This window comes from Hyla sarda, chromosome 5 (assembly GCF_029499605.1).
Source record: "Hyla sarda isolate aHylSar1 chromosome 5, aHylSar1.hap1, whole genome shotgun sequence".
Classification (NCBI taxonomy): Eukaryota; Metazoa; Chordata; class Amphibia; order Anura; family Hylidae; genus Hyla; species Hyla sarda.
Genome location: NC_079193.1, coordinates 117,855,945 through 117,874,087, shown reverse-complemented (window position 1 = coordinate 117,874,087; position 18,143 = coordinate 117,855,945). Strand labels below are relative to the sequence as shown.

At 42.8% G+C, this 18,143-nt stretch overlaps 1 protein-coding gene across 4 annotated transcripts in view; it reads left to right on the top strand.

The window, feature by feature from the left end:
* STX17 (syntaxin 17) overlaps positions 1–18,143 on the top strand; it is a 389,479-nt gene that overhangs the window by 266,073 nt on the left and 105,263 nt on the right. For all 4 annotated transcript variants that reach the window (XM_056520151.1, XM_056520149.1, XM_056520150.1 and 1 more), the window contains one exon: positions 13,912–14,116. In XM_056520151.1, the coding sequence (XP_056376126.1) occupies positions 13,912–14,116 (205 nt within the window). The remainder of the gene's footprint in view (positions 1–13,911; positions 14,117–18,143) is intronic.

Here is an 18,143-nt window from a genome sequence, read left to right as displayed (position 1 = left end):
GACAGCTCCGTGCACAGCTCCATCCCCCGCACACAGCTCTATCCCTCCCCCTCCCCCCTGCTCTGTCTCCCCCGGACCTAATCCACCACGGGGCGGTTGCTAGTTTGCACGGGGAAAACACAGAGGAGGAGGGGGAGGACGGAAATCTCACCTCACACCGGCCGGGACTACAGCTCTGATGTCCACTCATGGCGGCTCAGGTGAGGAGACCGAGAATGCAGGCGACCGGAAGGGTGGTTGTATATGTATGGTGAGTGTATGTGATGTATGATGTGTGCATATGTATGGTGTATTTCAGTGTTTTCCAACCAGGGTGCCTCCAGCTGTTGCAAAACTACAACTCCCAGCATGCCCTGGGCATGCTGGGAGTTGTAGTTTTGCAACAGCTGGAAGCACCCTGGTTGGGAAATACTGGTGTATATGTATGGTGTGAGTGTATGTGTGATGTGTGTATGATGTCTGCCTGTGTGTGATGTGTATGTAATGTATAATGTGTGTATGATGTCTATGTGTGATGTGTATGTAATGTATAATGTGTGTATGATGTCTATGTGTGATGTGTATGTAATGTATAATGTGTGTATGATGTCTGTCTATGTGTGATGTGTATGTAATGTATAATGTGTGTATGATGTCTGCCTGTGTGTGATGTGTATGTAATGTATGATGTGTGTATGATGTCTGCCTGTGTGTGATGTGTATGTAATGTATAATGTGTATGTGATGTCTCTCTGTGTGTGATGTGTATGTAATGTATAATGTGTGTATGATGTCTATGTGTGATGTGTATTTAATGTATAATCTGTGTATGATGTCTCTCTGTGTGTGATTTGTATGTAATGTATAATGTGTGTATGATGTCTGTCTATGTGTGATGTGTATGTAATGTATAATCTGTGTATGATGTCTATGTGTGATGTGTATGTAATGTATGATGTGTGTATGATGTCTCTGTGTGTGATGTGTATGTAATGTGTGATGTGTGTATTATGTCTGTCTATGTGTGATGTGTATGTAATGGATAATGTGTGGATAATGTCTGTCTATGTGTGATGTGTATGTAATGTGTGATGTGTGTATGTATGTAATGTATGATGTGTGGGGGGGCAGCGGTGGGTGTGCATATGTATGGTGTATATGTATGGTGTGAGTGTATGTGTATATGTAATGTATGATGTGGGGGGGGCAGTGGTGGGGGTGTGTGTGTATGTATGATATGGGGGCAGTGGCTGGTGCATGCATGATATGTGTATGCATGAATGTTTTGTATAGGAGCAGACTGTCACGTCGGGCATTAGGGCAGTTGTGCCATCTAATTTTATTTATTTTTAGTGGCACCCGCACTAAATTGCACCACCAGAATCCCGCCCTTCATACTCACCCACCAACCAAGAGCCCCACGGATGCACGCAAACACGCCCGAACCAAAACTACAACTCCCAGCATGTTGGACCATAACTTAAACTGTAGAACTATAAAGTGTAACATTCTGGGAGTTGAAGTGTTGGTTCGGGTCAGCTGCAGAGCTATAGGCTGCATCAGGGCATGCTGGGTGTTGTAGTTACTAACTGCAATTCCCTGTATTCCTTGACACATCCTATGGCTCTTCAGCTGACACAAACCAAAACTACAACTCCCAGCATGTTACAAAATAACCTTAACTGTAATACTATACAGTGCAACATGCTGCAACACCCACACAACCATAGGCTGCATCAGGGCATGCTGGGAGTTGTAGTTATCTAATAACTAAATGCAACTTCCAGCATTTTCTGACACAAAATGCAGCACATAAACTGGATAAGCAGAACACCCCCCAGTAACACATAAGTCCCTATTGAGACGGAAAAATAGTGATTAAAATATTTTAAAAAGTGCGTATATATGTGAATAAGCCCCTTTCCTAATAAAAGTTTCCAATTTTCTTTAAATAAAAATTATGTACAAAAATAAACATAAGTGGTATCGCTACATGCGGAAATGTCCAGACTATTAAAATATAATGTTAATGAAACCGTACGGTGAACGGTGTAAATGTAAAAAATAGTCCAGAATTGTTCATTTTTGGTCACTTCATATGAGAAATTTTTTATGGTGATCAAAAAGTTATATCTAGACTTTTCTGGGCTTGTCTCGGGTGTAAGAGGAGCTACAGCTCTCCCGCCGCTAATAGCCTGGCATGCTGCTGTCAGCAGTGTCTAAAGGGATCTTATATCCATCCTTGGTGGTCTAGTGGGGGGATCAGACTATTTTGGTTGAAATTATTTAATCTACCAGGACAAGTGGATTTTCTTGAGGGACAAGTAGATTGTGTTCCGCTTTAGTCCCTTGGACAAGTAGTTTTTTTTTTAAATTTCCACACCCCTGGTGTATTCAATAACATTCCATGGCCATGTTCGCAATTAGTTACAAATGTTGACCAGGCGTCGTTTGCGAAATGTAGGAGTAGGTAAATTCCAGTATGGTAAGTAAAGCAAGTCTCTTAATTTGTATGAACCCACAGTCAAACCCTCCATCTCCACCCAAGGTAAATTCATCTCATTGCAACACCAATGCCTCAGCGAGGAAACCAATGTAGCAATATAATACTTTTTAATATCGGGTATGCCGAGACCTCCCATTTTTCTGTCTCTTGCGAGAAGCGCTGCAGCAATCCTGGGGCGTTTCCCGGCCCAGATGAAGGAGGAGAGTAGTTTTTGTGCGGATTTGAAAAAGGAAGAGGGGAGGGATATAGGTAGTGTTCTGAATAGATAAAGAAAGCGAGGTAGTAAGATCATTTTGAAGCTGGCGACTCTACCGATCCAGGGGATCTCCGAGGCACCCAAATTATTTGCTTCTAACGTGATAGCCGCTAGAAGTGGTGCATAGTTAATAGTGTAGAGAGATTTAAATGGGTAAGACAGCTGGATTCCTAGATATCGTATGGAATCAGTTCTCCAATCGAAAAAGTACAACTTTTTCAGTTCCTCTGTCCATTGAGTAGGAAGATTAACCGGCAAGGCCTTGGTTTTTGTCCCGTTTAGGTGGTAATATGAAAGTGTGCCAAAAGTGGTGATCGTATTAATTACCGCCGGGAGAGAAGTCAGGGGTTCGGTCAGGGATAGTATCACATCGTCCGCATATAATGAGATGATATGTGACGTGCGGCCCAACTTCACCCTGAGCCAGCGGTTCCGTGGATAAAATATAAATCAATGGCGAGAGTGGGCAGCCTTGCCTAGACCCATTCGTTATTTTTAAAAAATCAGAGAAGGAACCATTTGCGAGGACTCTAGCAGAAGGACAAGAGTACAATGAATGTATTGCAGTATAGATTGCTCCAGAAAACCCCATGTGTTTAAGTACCGAGAAGGCATACGACCACCGGAGGCGGTCGAACGCCTTCTCGGCGTCCAATGCCAACAATACAGCCGGAGTACGGGTGTTCTCTAAATGTGATAAAATATTAAGAAGTCTCCTGCTGTTGTCCGACGCCTGCCGCCCGGCCACAAAGCCCGATTGGTCATTGCTGACAAGCGCCGGCAACACCAATGCCATACGGGAAGCTAATATTTTCGCGTATATCTTCACATCCCGATTCAGGAGTGATATGGGGCGAAAATTTTGGGGTCTGTCCGGTGTCTTACCCGGTTTGGGTAATGCTGTTATAGTAGCTTGTAAGTTTTCCGGTGGGAAAGATCCTCTCAACATTGCTGTCTGGCAGACAGAGGCAAGGTGTGGAGAGAGAATGGTTTGGAATTTTTTATTATATGAATTTACGTAACCGTCGGGGCCCGGCGCTTTATCTGAAGGTAAGGAGTTAATGGTCTTCTGGACTTCTATGGCAGTAAAATTTATGTTTAATAATTGTTGTTGTTGGGAGGTCAAAGAGGGTAGATTAAGCTGCGACAGAAAGGTAGATATGATAGAATCTAAGTCTGGTGGAGATGTCATTGATTCATGATGAGCATAAAAGGATTGAAAACCGTTAGCTATTGCTGTGGGAGTATAGAGTTTTGCTTTCGTGACAGCGTGATGCAAGTGTGGTATGCGTGTTTTAGCTTTTCTCTTTTTTAGAAGTTTGCCTGCTTTATTATCTTGTGAATAATATGTAGCACTCAGTTTCCTGTGGGATTTCTCATAGGAATCCAACAGCAGGCATCTGAGATCCCGCCTGAGCGCAGCAACTTGTTCAGCAAGTATTGGGGTGGGATTAGATTTATTGGCTAGTTCAGTAAGGCATAATTTTTCTATAATACCTTTAAGTTTTGTCTCACGTTGTTTTTTGATTGCGGAACTATACAGTGACCCCCCGACCTACGATGGCCCCGACATATGATGAAATCGACATACGATGGCCTCTCAGAGGCCATCGCATGTCGATGTCGGCATCGACATACGATGCTTTTTTATGTCGGGGCCATCGCATTAAGTGCTATCCGGCAGCTCCAAATGCTTAAGCTGCTGCCGGATAGCAGCTTAATGTTCCCCGTGTGGTGCGGTAAGTATTACTTACCCCTCCACGATGCTCCGGGGTGCCCTCCGGGTCCAGCGCTGGTCTTATGGCGTCTTCTCGGCACTCTCCAATGACGTCAATACGCTGCTGCGCACGCCATCCAATAGGAATGGCGTACACAGCGGCGTAATGACGTCGCTACGCAGGCCCAGTAAGGCCTTGCGGAAGACAGAAGAGGACCGGAGAAGACAGCGGAGGACCGGAGAAGACAGCGAGAGCCCAGTGGAGGCCCGGGATCACCATCGGGAGCGGCGGGGACAGGTTAGTACAGCTTCCTATACTATACTTTACATTGCACGAATCCCTCAACATACGATGGATTCGACAAACGATGGCTCGTTTGGAACGAATTACCATCGTATGTTGAGGGACCACTGTATTTGATGCAAAATCCCCTGATTACCGCCTTGTGGCAATTCCATAATAGGAGGGGATCAGTCACCGATTTATCATTAAGAGTGAAGTATTCCGTTATGTCTCTGTGTAAACACTGGGAGTAGTGTGGGTGTGACCAGAGAAGTTGATTGCTTGTCCAGGAATATGTAGGGGGAGAGGAAGCAGTGTCCCTAATCTGTAATGTAATGGCTGCGTGGTCAGACCATTTAATGGTCTCTATAGTAGTGGCAATGGCTGTTGTGAGGAGGGACCTGTCAATTGCAAACATGTCAGTGCGTGAATATGTGTTGTGTATGCCCGATAAAAACGTATAGTCTTTGTCTGTGTCATGTTGGATATGCCAGATATCATAAGGATCGTATTCACACAGGATAGGGGATATTGGCGGGTCATGAGAGCGTTGCTGAGAGGAGGAGTCAAGGAGGGGGTCTGAAACAGAGTTAAAGTCGCCGCACAATATTAAAGGGCCCCAGGAAAAACTGCGCACCTTCCGCAACAGTCGTCTCAAAAACCTCCACTGCCCAGAATTTGGGGCGTATAAGGGAGACTATTGTCATTGGTTGATGTTGCATTTAAGAATCACATACCTTCCTTGTTTATCTGTAATGACTTCGTTCATGGCAAAGGCAATTGTATTCTTAACAGCTATTGCGAACCCTCTGGACTTTGCGCTATAATGAGAGTGGAAAAAATAAGGGTAATTGTTATGTTTCAAACGGCAAGCATCCCTAGAGAGTAAATGGGTCTCCTGGACACATAGTATATCACATTTCAAAAGTTGTGCCTCTTTCCATAAATACGATCTTTTGTTGGGGGCATTAAGCCTGTTCACATCCTAGCTATAGTAATCACTATCTTGGTATATTACACAAAAAAGAGCTAAATTTAGACCATAGAATCACGAAGTGGAGGCGGGGCGCATCTCCCAGCCAGCATGCGCCCGCCTTAGGGAAATGAATATTGCTAAAGGGATCTTGAAAAAAAATGCAGTGTGGTAAAAGAACAAACCTAGAAACACATTGAGCAGTAGAACATGTAATAAACATGACAATAAAGAGAAAAAAGCATGGTACGTGCAAGCACGCGCCACCTCTCGGAGAGTGGGGGTTAGAGTCCACTCTGAAGCCGGGCAACATAGTAGCATCGCCAGGGCCCGCTTCTCAACATATAGGACAAGTTACCGCTCCAATCAGACAGTCGACCAGTCCTTGTTGACAGGGTGTAGGTGTTTGGCTTTAGATCTCTCCATAGTAGCGTGTGAATCCGGTGAAGAGAGAGGTATGTTCCATTTGGCAAGTAGCTCCTCACCTTCCTCCACTGACTTTATCGCATAAACCGTGTTGTCTCTCTTGATAAGTAGGCGTACTGGAAAGCCCCATCTGTATAGGACCTTTCCCGCTCTCAACGCAGAAGTAATGGGAATGAGTGCTCTCCGAGCTTGTAATGTAGCAGCCGACAAATCAGTGTAAATGGATACGCGATGATATGGTGCAGGCAGTCCATTATTGCGTCTTGCGTGTTCCATCAAGCGTTCCTTAATATGAAAAAAATGTATCCTTGCAAGAATGTCCCTAGGTATTGTTTCATCCAGGTGACGGGTGGGACCCGATGAGCACGATCTATAGTTAATTCTTGAGGGGTGCATTCAGGAATGGTATGTTTAATAAGATTACGGACGTACTCAGGAATTTCTTGCGGAGGCACGGATTCAGGGACTCCCCGCAGTTTGATATTATTTCGTCTACTGCGGCCCTCAAGGTCTGCAACTTTAGCTCTCAATGTGGCCATTTCATCCTCAGCATTGTAGTGGAGGTCTATTAGATCATTGTGGGATTTAGCAAAGTCATAAAATTTCTGTTCAAGATGGTCCACTCTGGCCCCTACATCTTGGGGAGAGGACTGTATGGGGCACACTACTTTTTGTATATCTTTTAGGAAGGTATTACGTAGGAGTAACAACTTGTCCCTCATTGTAGTGTCAGTTAAAGACCTGTCAGCTACAGGCATTGCAGCCAGCAAGTCATCTTCATGTTCAGATTCAGTTAAAGCTGCGCCTACAATGCTCACCTTTTGCTCTGTTGCAGTCGGTGACAAGCGAGCTCCTTGATCTGCCAGGCTGCTTGTGGAAAGCCGTTCTCCAGCACTGCGGCGGCTCTCTGAGGAGGAGCATGGGCTGTGTGGCGCAGATCGGGGTTCACCCCAGGCAGTCTCCTGTGTGCGGCAAGCGTTATCCGCCACCGGGTCTTCCGGCGGCAGCAGCCCTCTTCGCTACGCTGGATCCGAGGAAGATCTCCTGAGCCGCCGGTCTGGTGTAGTTGCGGAGCGCTACCTGGTGCGCGGCGACAGCTGTAATGCAGGTACCTGTGTGGAGGCTTCGCCAGCGCCATCTTGGATGTAGGACGCACGCGGCACAAAGCTAAATTTAGCAAGCGATCCCCGTCTGTTCTGCCTCCTCCGTGTCACCGGCATCTTTAGGTAGCGATTGGTGTCCGGTGGTGCTTGAAAGAGCAGGTAAATGCTGCAGTTAAGTCGCTTTATTCAGGCCGAGTCACGGAGCTCTAGCTACACACGAGCCAGGCCACGCCCCATTTCCCCCACTTTTAAGAAAACTAGGAAATGAAAAAAAAAAAGATGCGCTCCCAGTGTTCAATGTTTTAGAGAGGAAATCCCCACTTTGTGGTTATGTTTAGGCTTATCAGATGATATTGTGCTGACCATACAACACCCTGAATCGCAACAGTGTAGCCAGAGAGTAAATGGTTAGCTGCCACGGCGTCCTCAAGGTCGGATGGGACACTCGGTATGAATCGATGCAAAGGCGGGATCAAAAGTCCACGTAAAATATATTTTACTATATATACTATACTATATATAGTATAGTATACTATACTCTGGCACTTCTCCCTAGACCAGTCCAGTGGATGGTGTTCATCCTTTCGGACTTTTTTGGATCCGTTTGTGCACAGACGTTAAAAAAAGATTTTCTGCTTGATGCGTGGTCCATGCGAATTCATCTAGAAAGGTTATTTAGCTTAAGAATTGGTAAGGTAATGCTGAATTAAAGGAATGTCTATGTGACAGTCCTTTGAGATGTTTATTCTGTTTATATCTGTATTGAATGTTTTATAAAAGCATAAGACAAGAAGACCATGTTTTTTTTTTTCTTTTTAGGAGAAATGTCATGGCTCTAGCAGATTTCATAGTCAATAAAAGGGAGGGAGGACATGTGGAAATGGAAGTTTCTGTGTAGTTTAGAGAGTTAGGTTTTATTCCTCTCTGTCTGTACGCCAAATGCCACATACTGATCAATCATAAACCTAAAAGGTTTAAAGGGGTACTCCGCCCCTAGACATCTTATCCCCTATCCAAAGGATAGGGGATAAGATGTCAGATCGCCGCGGTCCCGCTGCTGGGATCCCTGCTGCGGCACCGCGCTCTCATTACAGCACAGAGCGAGTTCGCTCTGCACGTAATGACGGGCAGTACAGAGGCCGGAGCATTGTTACGTCACGGCTCCACCCCTCGTGACGTCATGGCCCGCCCCTTTCAAGTCTCTCAATACCGCGCTCTCATTACAGCACAGAGCGAGTTCGCTCTGTGCGTAATGACGGGCGATACAGGGGACCGAGCAGTGTGATGTCATGGCTCCGCCCCTCGTGACATCACGGCCCGTCCCCTTAATGCAAGTCTATGGGAGGGGGCGTGAAGACCGCCGCGCCCCCTCCCATAGACTTGCATTAAGGGGACAGGCCGTGATGTCACGAGGGGCGGAGCCATGATGTCACGCGGCTCTGTCCCCCGTATCGCCCGTCATTACGCACAGCGCAAACTCGCTCTGTGCTGTAATGAGAGCGCGGTGCCGCAGCGGGGATCCCAGGGCTCCCCAGCAGCGGGACCTTTGGATAGGGGATAAGAAGTCTAGGGGCGGAGTACACCTTTAAAGAAGGATCTTAAAAGGAATGTCTAGTCAGAAAATACCCTATTTTGTAAATTTTCCGGTCAAACATACATTCATCGACAAAAAAAAAAATGTACCAAGAAAGAGACGTTTGAATCAAATGAAACTTTGTGTAAATTTAATAATTATGCTCTGCTGACATGTACTATATATGCAGCGGATTTCATGTTGCAGATTTTATGTTGGTAAGTCAATCACAAAATCTGCTGCATGAAATCTGCAACATAGATATTATGTGTAACCTTACCCTTAGAGTGAAAGGAAATGTTTATTGGGGAAAGCTGTACAATTTAAAGGAGGTTCTACTACACTGTTTGAGCCTGGACTAGTCTGCATAAAAGATGTAGATATTATTGAACATTGCTGCATACTAGTTCCTTATGGCATCCTGTGGCACATTTGCCAACAGATGTTGCATGTGGGCTTGTAGCTCCCACAAACTCGTAGGCTGCCAAACCCGGTGTCCCAGCTTGTCTCAAAAATGCTTGCTTGGTGGTAAATATTGCGACAAGGCAGGCCTAGGAAGTGTTACAATTGGAGATGCTGATAACAACACAAGTAATCCATGCATTTATTAACCTTTTAAGGACCAAGGGGGACATTCATAAAAGTGTTTACCCATTTTTTTTTCTTATATTTGTCGCTAAAAAGTCACAGTTGCGACTACACAATTTTCTTTGTGACAATCATTCTTCAGAGCGAGAAAAGCAAAAATAATGATTTCAACTTTTGTAAGCAACTTTCACAAATCAGCTTACAGTAGTTAGAGATTTATAAAATGAGTGTTTTTCAGTTTTTGCACTTTTGTTTTTTGCATCTAAAAATCCATATGATGGCTTATTTTTTTGTGCCACAAATTCTACTTTGTAATGGCATCAGTCATTTTACCCAAAAATATATGGCGAAAGGGGGAAAAAAATAACTGTGCGACAAAATTGAAGAAAAAATTCAATTTTTTAAATTTTGGGGGCTTCCGTTTCTACGCAGTACATTTCTCGGTAAAAATGACACCTTATCTTTATTCTGTAGGTCCATACAATTAAAATGATATCCTACTTATATAGGTTTGATTTTGTCGTACTTCTGGAAAAAATCATAACTACATGCACATATTCTGACCCCTATAACTTTTTTATTTTTCCACGAACGGGGCGGTATGAGGGCTAATTTTTTTGCGCCGTGATCTGAAGTTCTTATCGGTACAATTTTTTGTCTTGATCGGACTTTTTGATCGCTTTTCATTCATTTTTTTATGGTATAACAAGTGACCAAAAATATGCTATTTTGGACTTTGGATTTTTTTGCGCATATGCCATTGACCGTGCGGTTTAATTAACAATATATTTTTATGGTTCGGACATTTACGCACACAGCGATACCACATATGTTTTTTTCATTTTTATTTACACACTTTTTTTATGGGAAAAGGGAGGTGACTCTGATTTTTATTAGGAAAGGGGTTAAATCACATTTATTAACTTTATTTTTTATTTTTATTTTATGCAGTGTTAAAACACTGATTGCAGGCACTGTTCAATGCATTGCCATAGGAATGCATTGATCAGTGTTTTCTGCGCTTGATTGCTCAAGCCTGGATTTCATGCTTGGAGCAATCAAACGCCGATAGACAGCTGGGAAGAAGGTAAGACCCCCCCCCCGCTGTCCTCTCAGCTGTCTGGGACTCCGCGATTTCACCGCAGCGGTCCTGAACAGCTCCGCTGAGCTAACCGGCAGTGTATTCTCCCGTTTTAGACGCCACAATAAAAGTTGAAGGGTTAATACCGGGCATCAGCCCGATCTGCGATGGCCAGTATTAGCCACCGCTCCTGGTTGCTGATAGCAACCGGGACCCCGCAGATGCAAAGCTTTCTCAGGTTCTGAGCGCGCTTCACAGATCGGGAGCCAGCCACGGACATAATTAGAAGTCCGTGGTTGTTAAGATGCTAAAGGGGTACTCCAGTGGAAAACTTTTTTTTTTTTTTTTAATCAACTGGTGCCAGAAAAATAAACAGATTTGTAAATTATTTCTATTAAAAAATCTTAATCCTTCCAGTACTTATTAGCTGCTAAATACTACAGAGGAAATTATTTTCTTTTTGGAACACAGAGCTCTCTACTGACATCATGACCACAGTGTTCTCTGGTGACATATCTGTCCATTTTAAGAACTGTCCAGAGTAGGAGAAAATCCCCATAGAAAACATATGCTGCTCTGGAAAGTTCCTAAAATGGACAGTGATGTCAGCAGAGCGCACTGTGTTCTAAAAAGAAAATAATTTCCTCTGTAGTATTCAGCAGCCAATACGTACTGGAAGGATTAAGATTTTTTAATAGAAGTAATTTACAAATCTGTTTAACTTTCTGGTACCAGTTGTTTAAGAAAAAAAAGATTTTCCACCAGAGTACACCTTTAAATAAATAAATAAGCACGCTTAAAAATTAGGTTATGTATAATAATGTGAAATGACACAGGAAAAAGCAATGAACACATGAACAAAGGGAGGTGCAAAAAGGCATGAAAAGCCAAGACAACCACTGAAATTATCAGTAATTAAAAAGCAATCCATCCCCTTGTCAGTGCAAATTAATATCAGCTGGTTTAGTCCCAACTGATGGCCTACAGAAAGGTCTCCTTTCCAAGGTGTCACACAAGACACGTCTTATGATGGGTAAAATCAAAGAGCTGTATTAAGACCTTTGCAACCATATTGTTGAAAAACATAGCAATGGCATTGCTTGCAGGCGCATTTCTAAGCTTTTTACTGTTGTTCTGAGCACTCGGAGACCTAAAAACTATGTATAAATATATCAGGGGACAGGAGATCTCTCCCATGATCTATTTATACTCAGGACTGTATCTATAACAAGGGGGCATCCTCTACATTTAGAGGAAAGAAGGTTTCTACACCAGCACAGACGGGGGTTCTTTACTGTAAGAGCAGTGAGACTGTGGAATTCTCTCCTGGAGGAGGTGGTCATGGGGTCTGGATGCATTTTTGGAGAGTAAGAACATTGCTGGTTTTTTTACCTCTAGTAAGGAATTTTTTACCTCTAGTATGAGGTTTTTTTTTTGCCTTCCTCTGGATTAACTCAGTAGGGACTCATTAGGAATATAGGTTGAACGTGATGGACTCTGGTCTTTTTTAAACCTTATGAACTATGTAACTGTTTGGGTCATAATGTAAAAATATTGGAAGAAATGGAAAGACAATCACTTCACCATGAATTTTCCTTGGCCAGGTGCTCCTCGCAAGATTTCTGACAGCTTTGAGGAGCTGCAATGGCTGTCGGGAAATGTTCACTTACCAGTCTGGGTTTCTGTAGCCTCGCTACAGAACAGTGCAGTAGGGTCAGGAACCCAGATGGGTAAGTAAGGCTGTGTTCTCACAAAGCGTTTTTAACATGCCTTTTAAACATAAGTAAATAAAATGTTAAATATGTTATATGTGAACAAAGACCAACGTCATTCATTTATTCTCTTTTTTGTCATTTTAGATACATGTGTTTTGCGGACTTCTTTGGATTCATTGGCCTTTGTTTATTATATATGAATTTTTTTTTTACCATGGCATCTGTTAATAATCCAGGGCTTAAAGAGATCTGGACACACTGTTTACCTGCACTAAACCCAATATGCTGGGTTATAGTGCAGGTGAACAGCTTTAAAAAGAGTCAATTACTTAAATCCATTCAGTATATGCAGAGTGCTGGCACTGTAATCTTCAGTTGCATTTCGCTTCAGTACGCAATTGAGACAGGGAGCTGGGTCATCCAGCTCCCCTGCCTCCTCCATATTCTCTGTCAGGCCCACCTCCTTCATTAATATGCTAATGAATGCCACGGGTGAGCAATGTGCTCTCTGTGTGCTAACCTGCAGCCTTTATTCCCCCTTTATCACCCCCATGCCATTTTATTCCCCCCTTGATCCCTCTAATGCCACTTCATTCCTCGCCCCTTGAACCCCCTGTGCCACCTTATGCCCCCCTGTGCCCTATGCCAAATCATCCCCCACTTACCCCCTGTGCCACATAATTTCCCCTTGATCCCCCTATTTCATTTCCCCTTTATTACCCTCTGTGCAAATTCTTCACCCCCTCTTTACCACCCTCTGGGCCATTTCATTCCCCCCCCCCCCCCCCCCGTGCCTTTCGTGCCATTTCATTCCCTCTTTATTCGCCCGGTGCCAAATCATCCCCTCCCCCTTACCCCATTTACCACATCTTTTTTCCCCTTCCCGCCTCTCCCTGTTGTTCTTCCTACCTGGTCAGCAGGCTCACGTGCAGGGTCTCTCAGTGGGTTTGACGTTCTCCTGATATCCTCTGTGCTACACTTACTGAAAGCAGCAGCAGGCTCTGACGAGTGATGTCAGAAGCATCACTCGTCAGTGCCCACAGCCTCTCAGTGAGTGCAGCAAAGAGGATGTAAGGAGAATGTCAAACCCACTGAGAGACCCTGCACTTGAGCCTGCTGACCAGGTAGGAAGAACAACAGGGGGAGGAGGGAAGGGAAAGAGTGATGTGGCACAAGAGGTGAGGGGGGAGATGATTTGGCATAGAGCACAGGGGGAATAAAGTGGGGGGGGGAGGAAAGGGCACAGGTGGGATAAAGAGGGGAAATAAATGGCAAGGGGGGGTGATTTAACAGAGATGGTAATAAAGGGAGAATGAAATGGCACAGGGGGATCAAGGGGTAATGATGTGGCACAGGGGGTAATAAAAGAGGAATAATTTTGCGCAGGGAAATCGGAGGCAGGGGGGTAAATGGCCCCCTTATGGCAGCCCTGTGTGCAAGGCACGGTTGTCCCCTATTGGGAGTGTTTTGTACCCTAATGGGAGTGTCCGCGTCTGCTATTGGGAGTGTTCTCTATTCAGAGGGTGCAAATACATTTTCTTATGGGACTCTGCCAGGGAATAAAAAACTGTCCACTATTGGGGGGTTTTCCCCATTGGGAAGTGTCTGCTAAGGGAGATTTTACTGTATAATTAATATATTTACAAATATAATATCTGTTACAATTTAATATTAGAAACGTAAGGATGTTTCTTTATTTTTCTTTTATCAGCAACTTCGGGCAAATATGCAAGACATGGAAATGCTTTTTGTTAAAGTAAGAAAGGAAGATATCCAAGCTTTGACTAAAGTACTGCAACCAGTGAAAGATATGGCTTTAGCATCAATAAATACTTTTTTGGAGATTCATATGAAATCAGTTGAAGATTTACGTGAAGAAGTCCCTTCTGATGTGCCAAGCAATCTAGCAGCAAAAGGTAGTGGATTTTGCAAATTGTCAATGCTTATTTGTTGCTTAATGTAAGCATATGTAGAAGTGAAAGTTGAAAATAAGAGTTGAATTGTTGCCATTGTTGTGTCGTTCATTTTTAATGCTTAATCATTTAAAATTTTTTACTAAAAAAAACTAGGGCCCTGACTCTGAGCTGTCAAGAGTCCCTGCTCTGGGCTTGCAGTGGGCCAGCTCAGAGGAGTGACTTCCGCACTTGACTGGGCATGAGATATACATTGTTTACCTCTTGCCCAGCAAGAAAAGAGTTAGGGGTACTCTGGGGAATTAAACCCATTGCCCATCCTTTCCCTCTTACCAACCTATTTTTTGTCTAAATATAATTCATTAACTATTTAGAGCTGTTTCCCTTCTTTCAGTTGTGATTAACGTGCAGGGAGTGAGAAAACTGTGTCATCAGGCCATCCTCTTTGTCTCTGTTCAAATTCCTCTCTGAAAGAAGCCCCCACCTCCTGAGAGACACAAACCACATGCTTTCTTCCCTTCACTGATGCGTCATGCTCCTTTTAGCAGGGAGGTGTGTGCAGCCTCAGCCAATCACACAATTAATCTCTCTGCTCACAGAGCAGGATGGTGGAGGCTGCTCTCAGCGAGTGAGCTGTGAGGTGGTGGACGACAGTGAGAACAGAGCTGCAATGACTGCCTGGATATGTAGTATTCATGCTGTAGAGGAAAAAAAGGACAGCGAATTATATCAAGCAGGCAGCCAGATAAGACAACAGGGGACACAAGAGCCAAGCATATCAGGCAGGATCGTTTACAGGGAACATATCCAGGTTGTGTGGTGGCTGTGGAGCTTTTTTTTTATATATGTATTAACCTGGAGCATGCCTTTAACCTCTTAACGACCATGGATGTAAATATTCATCCTGGTGTGGCGGTACTTAGCGCACCAGGACGTACATTTACGTCCTGTGTATGACTGCGAGCATCGGAGCGGTTCTCGCATCATACACGGCTTGTTCCGGCAGCTAGCAGCAGATGTCCGCCATTAACCACTCAGATGCCGTGATCATGTCAAAATAGATAATCAGATCGCCCGCAGCGCTGCCGCGGGGATCCGATCATCTGTAATGGCAGACAGAGGTCCCCTCACCTGCCTTTATCCATCACCCAGCATCTCCTGCTCTGGTCTGCTCGATCTCAGACCAGACCTTATGCATAGCACTGAACAGTATTAGCAATCAAATGATTGCTATAGATAGTCCCCTATGGGAACATAAAAAGTGTAAAAAAAAAAAAAAAAAAAGTTTAAAAATGTTAAAATTAAAAGTAAAAAAAAGTTACAAATCCCCTCCCCCAATAAAAATTAGAATTGTTTTTCCCATTTTACCCCCAAAAAGCGTAACTTTTTTTTAATAAACATATTTGGTATTGCTGCGTGCGTAAATGTCCAAACTATCAAAATATAATTTAGTGATCCCGTACGGTGAATGTCGTAAATGTAAAAAATAAAAAAGTCCAAAAATGCAGTTTTTTTGTCACATTTAATTCCCAAAAAAATTTATAAAAAATGATCTAAAAGTTTTATATATGCAAATGTGTTATCGATAAAAAGTACAGATGACGGCGCAAAAAATGAGCCCTCATACCACAAATTTTTTTGAAAAAAGTTTTAGATATTTTCTTTTTAAGCGGTACAAAAATATAAAAGTATCTAGCCATGGGTATCATTTTAATCGTATTGACCCACAGAATAAAGAACAAATGTAATGTTTACCGTAAAGTGTACTGTGTGAAAATGAAAGCTTCCAAAATGTGCAAAATTATGGTTTTCCTTTAAATTTCCTCACTTAAAAACATTTTTGGGTTTGCCATACATTTTATGGTAAAATGAGAGGTTCCATTACAAAGTACAATTGGTCATGCAAAGAACAAGCACTTATATGGGTCTGTAGATGGAAATATAAAAGAGTTATGGATTTTAGAAGGCGAGGAGGAAAAAACAAAAACGCAAAAATAAAATTGGCCTGGTCCTTAAGGTTAAAATTGGCTTTGTTCTTAAGGGGTTAAGGAGCTATGCTGTGCACCGCTCCTTACCTCTTTTGAGAACAGACAGTAATCAGCCATGTCAATGCATTGCTGGTTCCTGTGTCGCTAGCAATACTCGGTATCGCAAATTAACTCCTTCCTTGCTTGGTTGGCCCAGAGCGCTGGGCTTAAACCCCAACCAGAGATGTATAAACATTGCTGGTTACTGTATGTCCGAAAAAGAGTTAAGGAGCTATGCACAGTTGCATACAGCACATAGATCTGCTATTATACTAGGTCCTGACTGCCTTAGACTGTGCAACAATCTGTTTGACTTTTAAACAAATTCAAAATTCACATATGATAAATGCTGGCATCAAGAAGATGCCAGGATTAAAAGGCCCACTATAATACATGTGGTGCATTAGGCAGAAAATATAGGATGATTTTGGCCCTAGTACAGAACCCCAAGTGTCTATATTCAACAAAAATTAAGCAATTGTTTCCTTAATGGGGTTGTCCAGGGAGGACATAAAATGTTTATATGGCTAGGGTGCTATAAAAATAGCCATACTCGCCTACCCTTATTCCCAACAGCTGCTGACGATTCCAGTCCCTTCTAGTCACTGTTTCTTCCTTGTTCCTATGACACAAATAGTCCCCCACAGAAACTATACTGGTTATGCCTCAGCACAGGGCAGTTCCTGGAATAAGCAGTGATGAGCATGGAACAATATTGTCAGACTGGCAGCTGCGAAGGATCAGGGGAAGTGAGTACATATATGTATTCTTGACTATATTTTGATCTTATCATGCCAGTAAGACTGTGAAAAATATAAAGTAACATAGATAAAGAAATCCTGCAGTGCGCAAATCCATGTGAAAAAAAAATCATTTGATCATACAGCAAAAGAAATACAGTGCAACATTTCAAGTACTTTAAGTATACATAGTGAGTTGTGCTTTAGTATACATACAGTCAGCAAACTGGATCACATCCATTTTTGAATTGTATAAACTGTTAATTGCTGCAAAAAGGTGAAACATACACATTATCCTGGTACATTTTTGAGGTATAAGATACAACAATATCTCATGCGCACTTCATAAATAGCTAAACCACCAGGGCTGGACTGGGACCTGGGCATTTTAGACTAAGAAGCCCACCTTGGTCATTGGTGTGGCTACACGAGGGCAGTGCCACAAAGGAGTAGGGGCCAAATGTTAATCATAGTTGGTTATAATATGGTATATAAAAAAAAGATAGATAAACACAGGTAAGACAATTTGCTTAAGTGTCCCACAATATTCCAGAACATATAAAATGCTCAAAGTAGGGTTTTTATTGATATTTGGGGTGTGGCTACATGTGGGCCGAGCCACAAAAGGGTAGGGTCCAAATGTTAAAGGGGTATTCCAGGCAAAACCTTTTTTATATATATATCAATTGGCTCCGGAAAGTTAAACAGATTTGTAAATTACTTCTATTAAAAAATCTTAATCCTTCCAATAGTTATTAGCTTCTGAAGTTTTCTGTCTAACTGCTCAATGATGATGTCACGTCCCGGGACGTGAGTCATCAGAGAGCAGTTAGACAGAAAACAACAACTCAACTTCAGAAGCTAATAACTATTGGAAGGATTAAGGTTTTTTAATAAAAGTAATTTACAAATCTGTTTAACTTTCTGGAGCCAGTTGATATATAAAAAAAAAAGTTTTGGCCTGGAATACCCCTTTAACCCCTTCATGACCCAGCCCATTTTCACCTTCAGGACCTGGGCATTTTTTGAAAATCTGACCACTGTTACTTTAAACATTAATAACTCTGGGATGCTTTTACTTATCATTCTGATTTCGAGATTGTTTTTTCGTGACATATTCTACTTTATGATATTGGTAAAATTTCACTGATATTTGCATCCTTTCTTGGTAAAAAATCTAAAAATTTCATGGAAATTTTGTAAATTTTGCATTTTTCTAACTTTGAAAGTCTCTGCTTGTAAGGAAAATGGATATTCCAAATA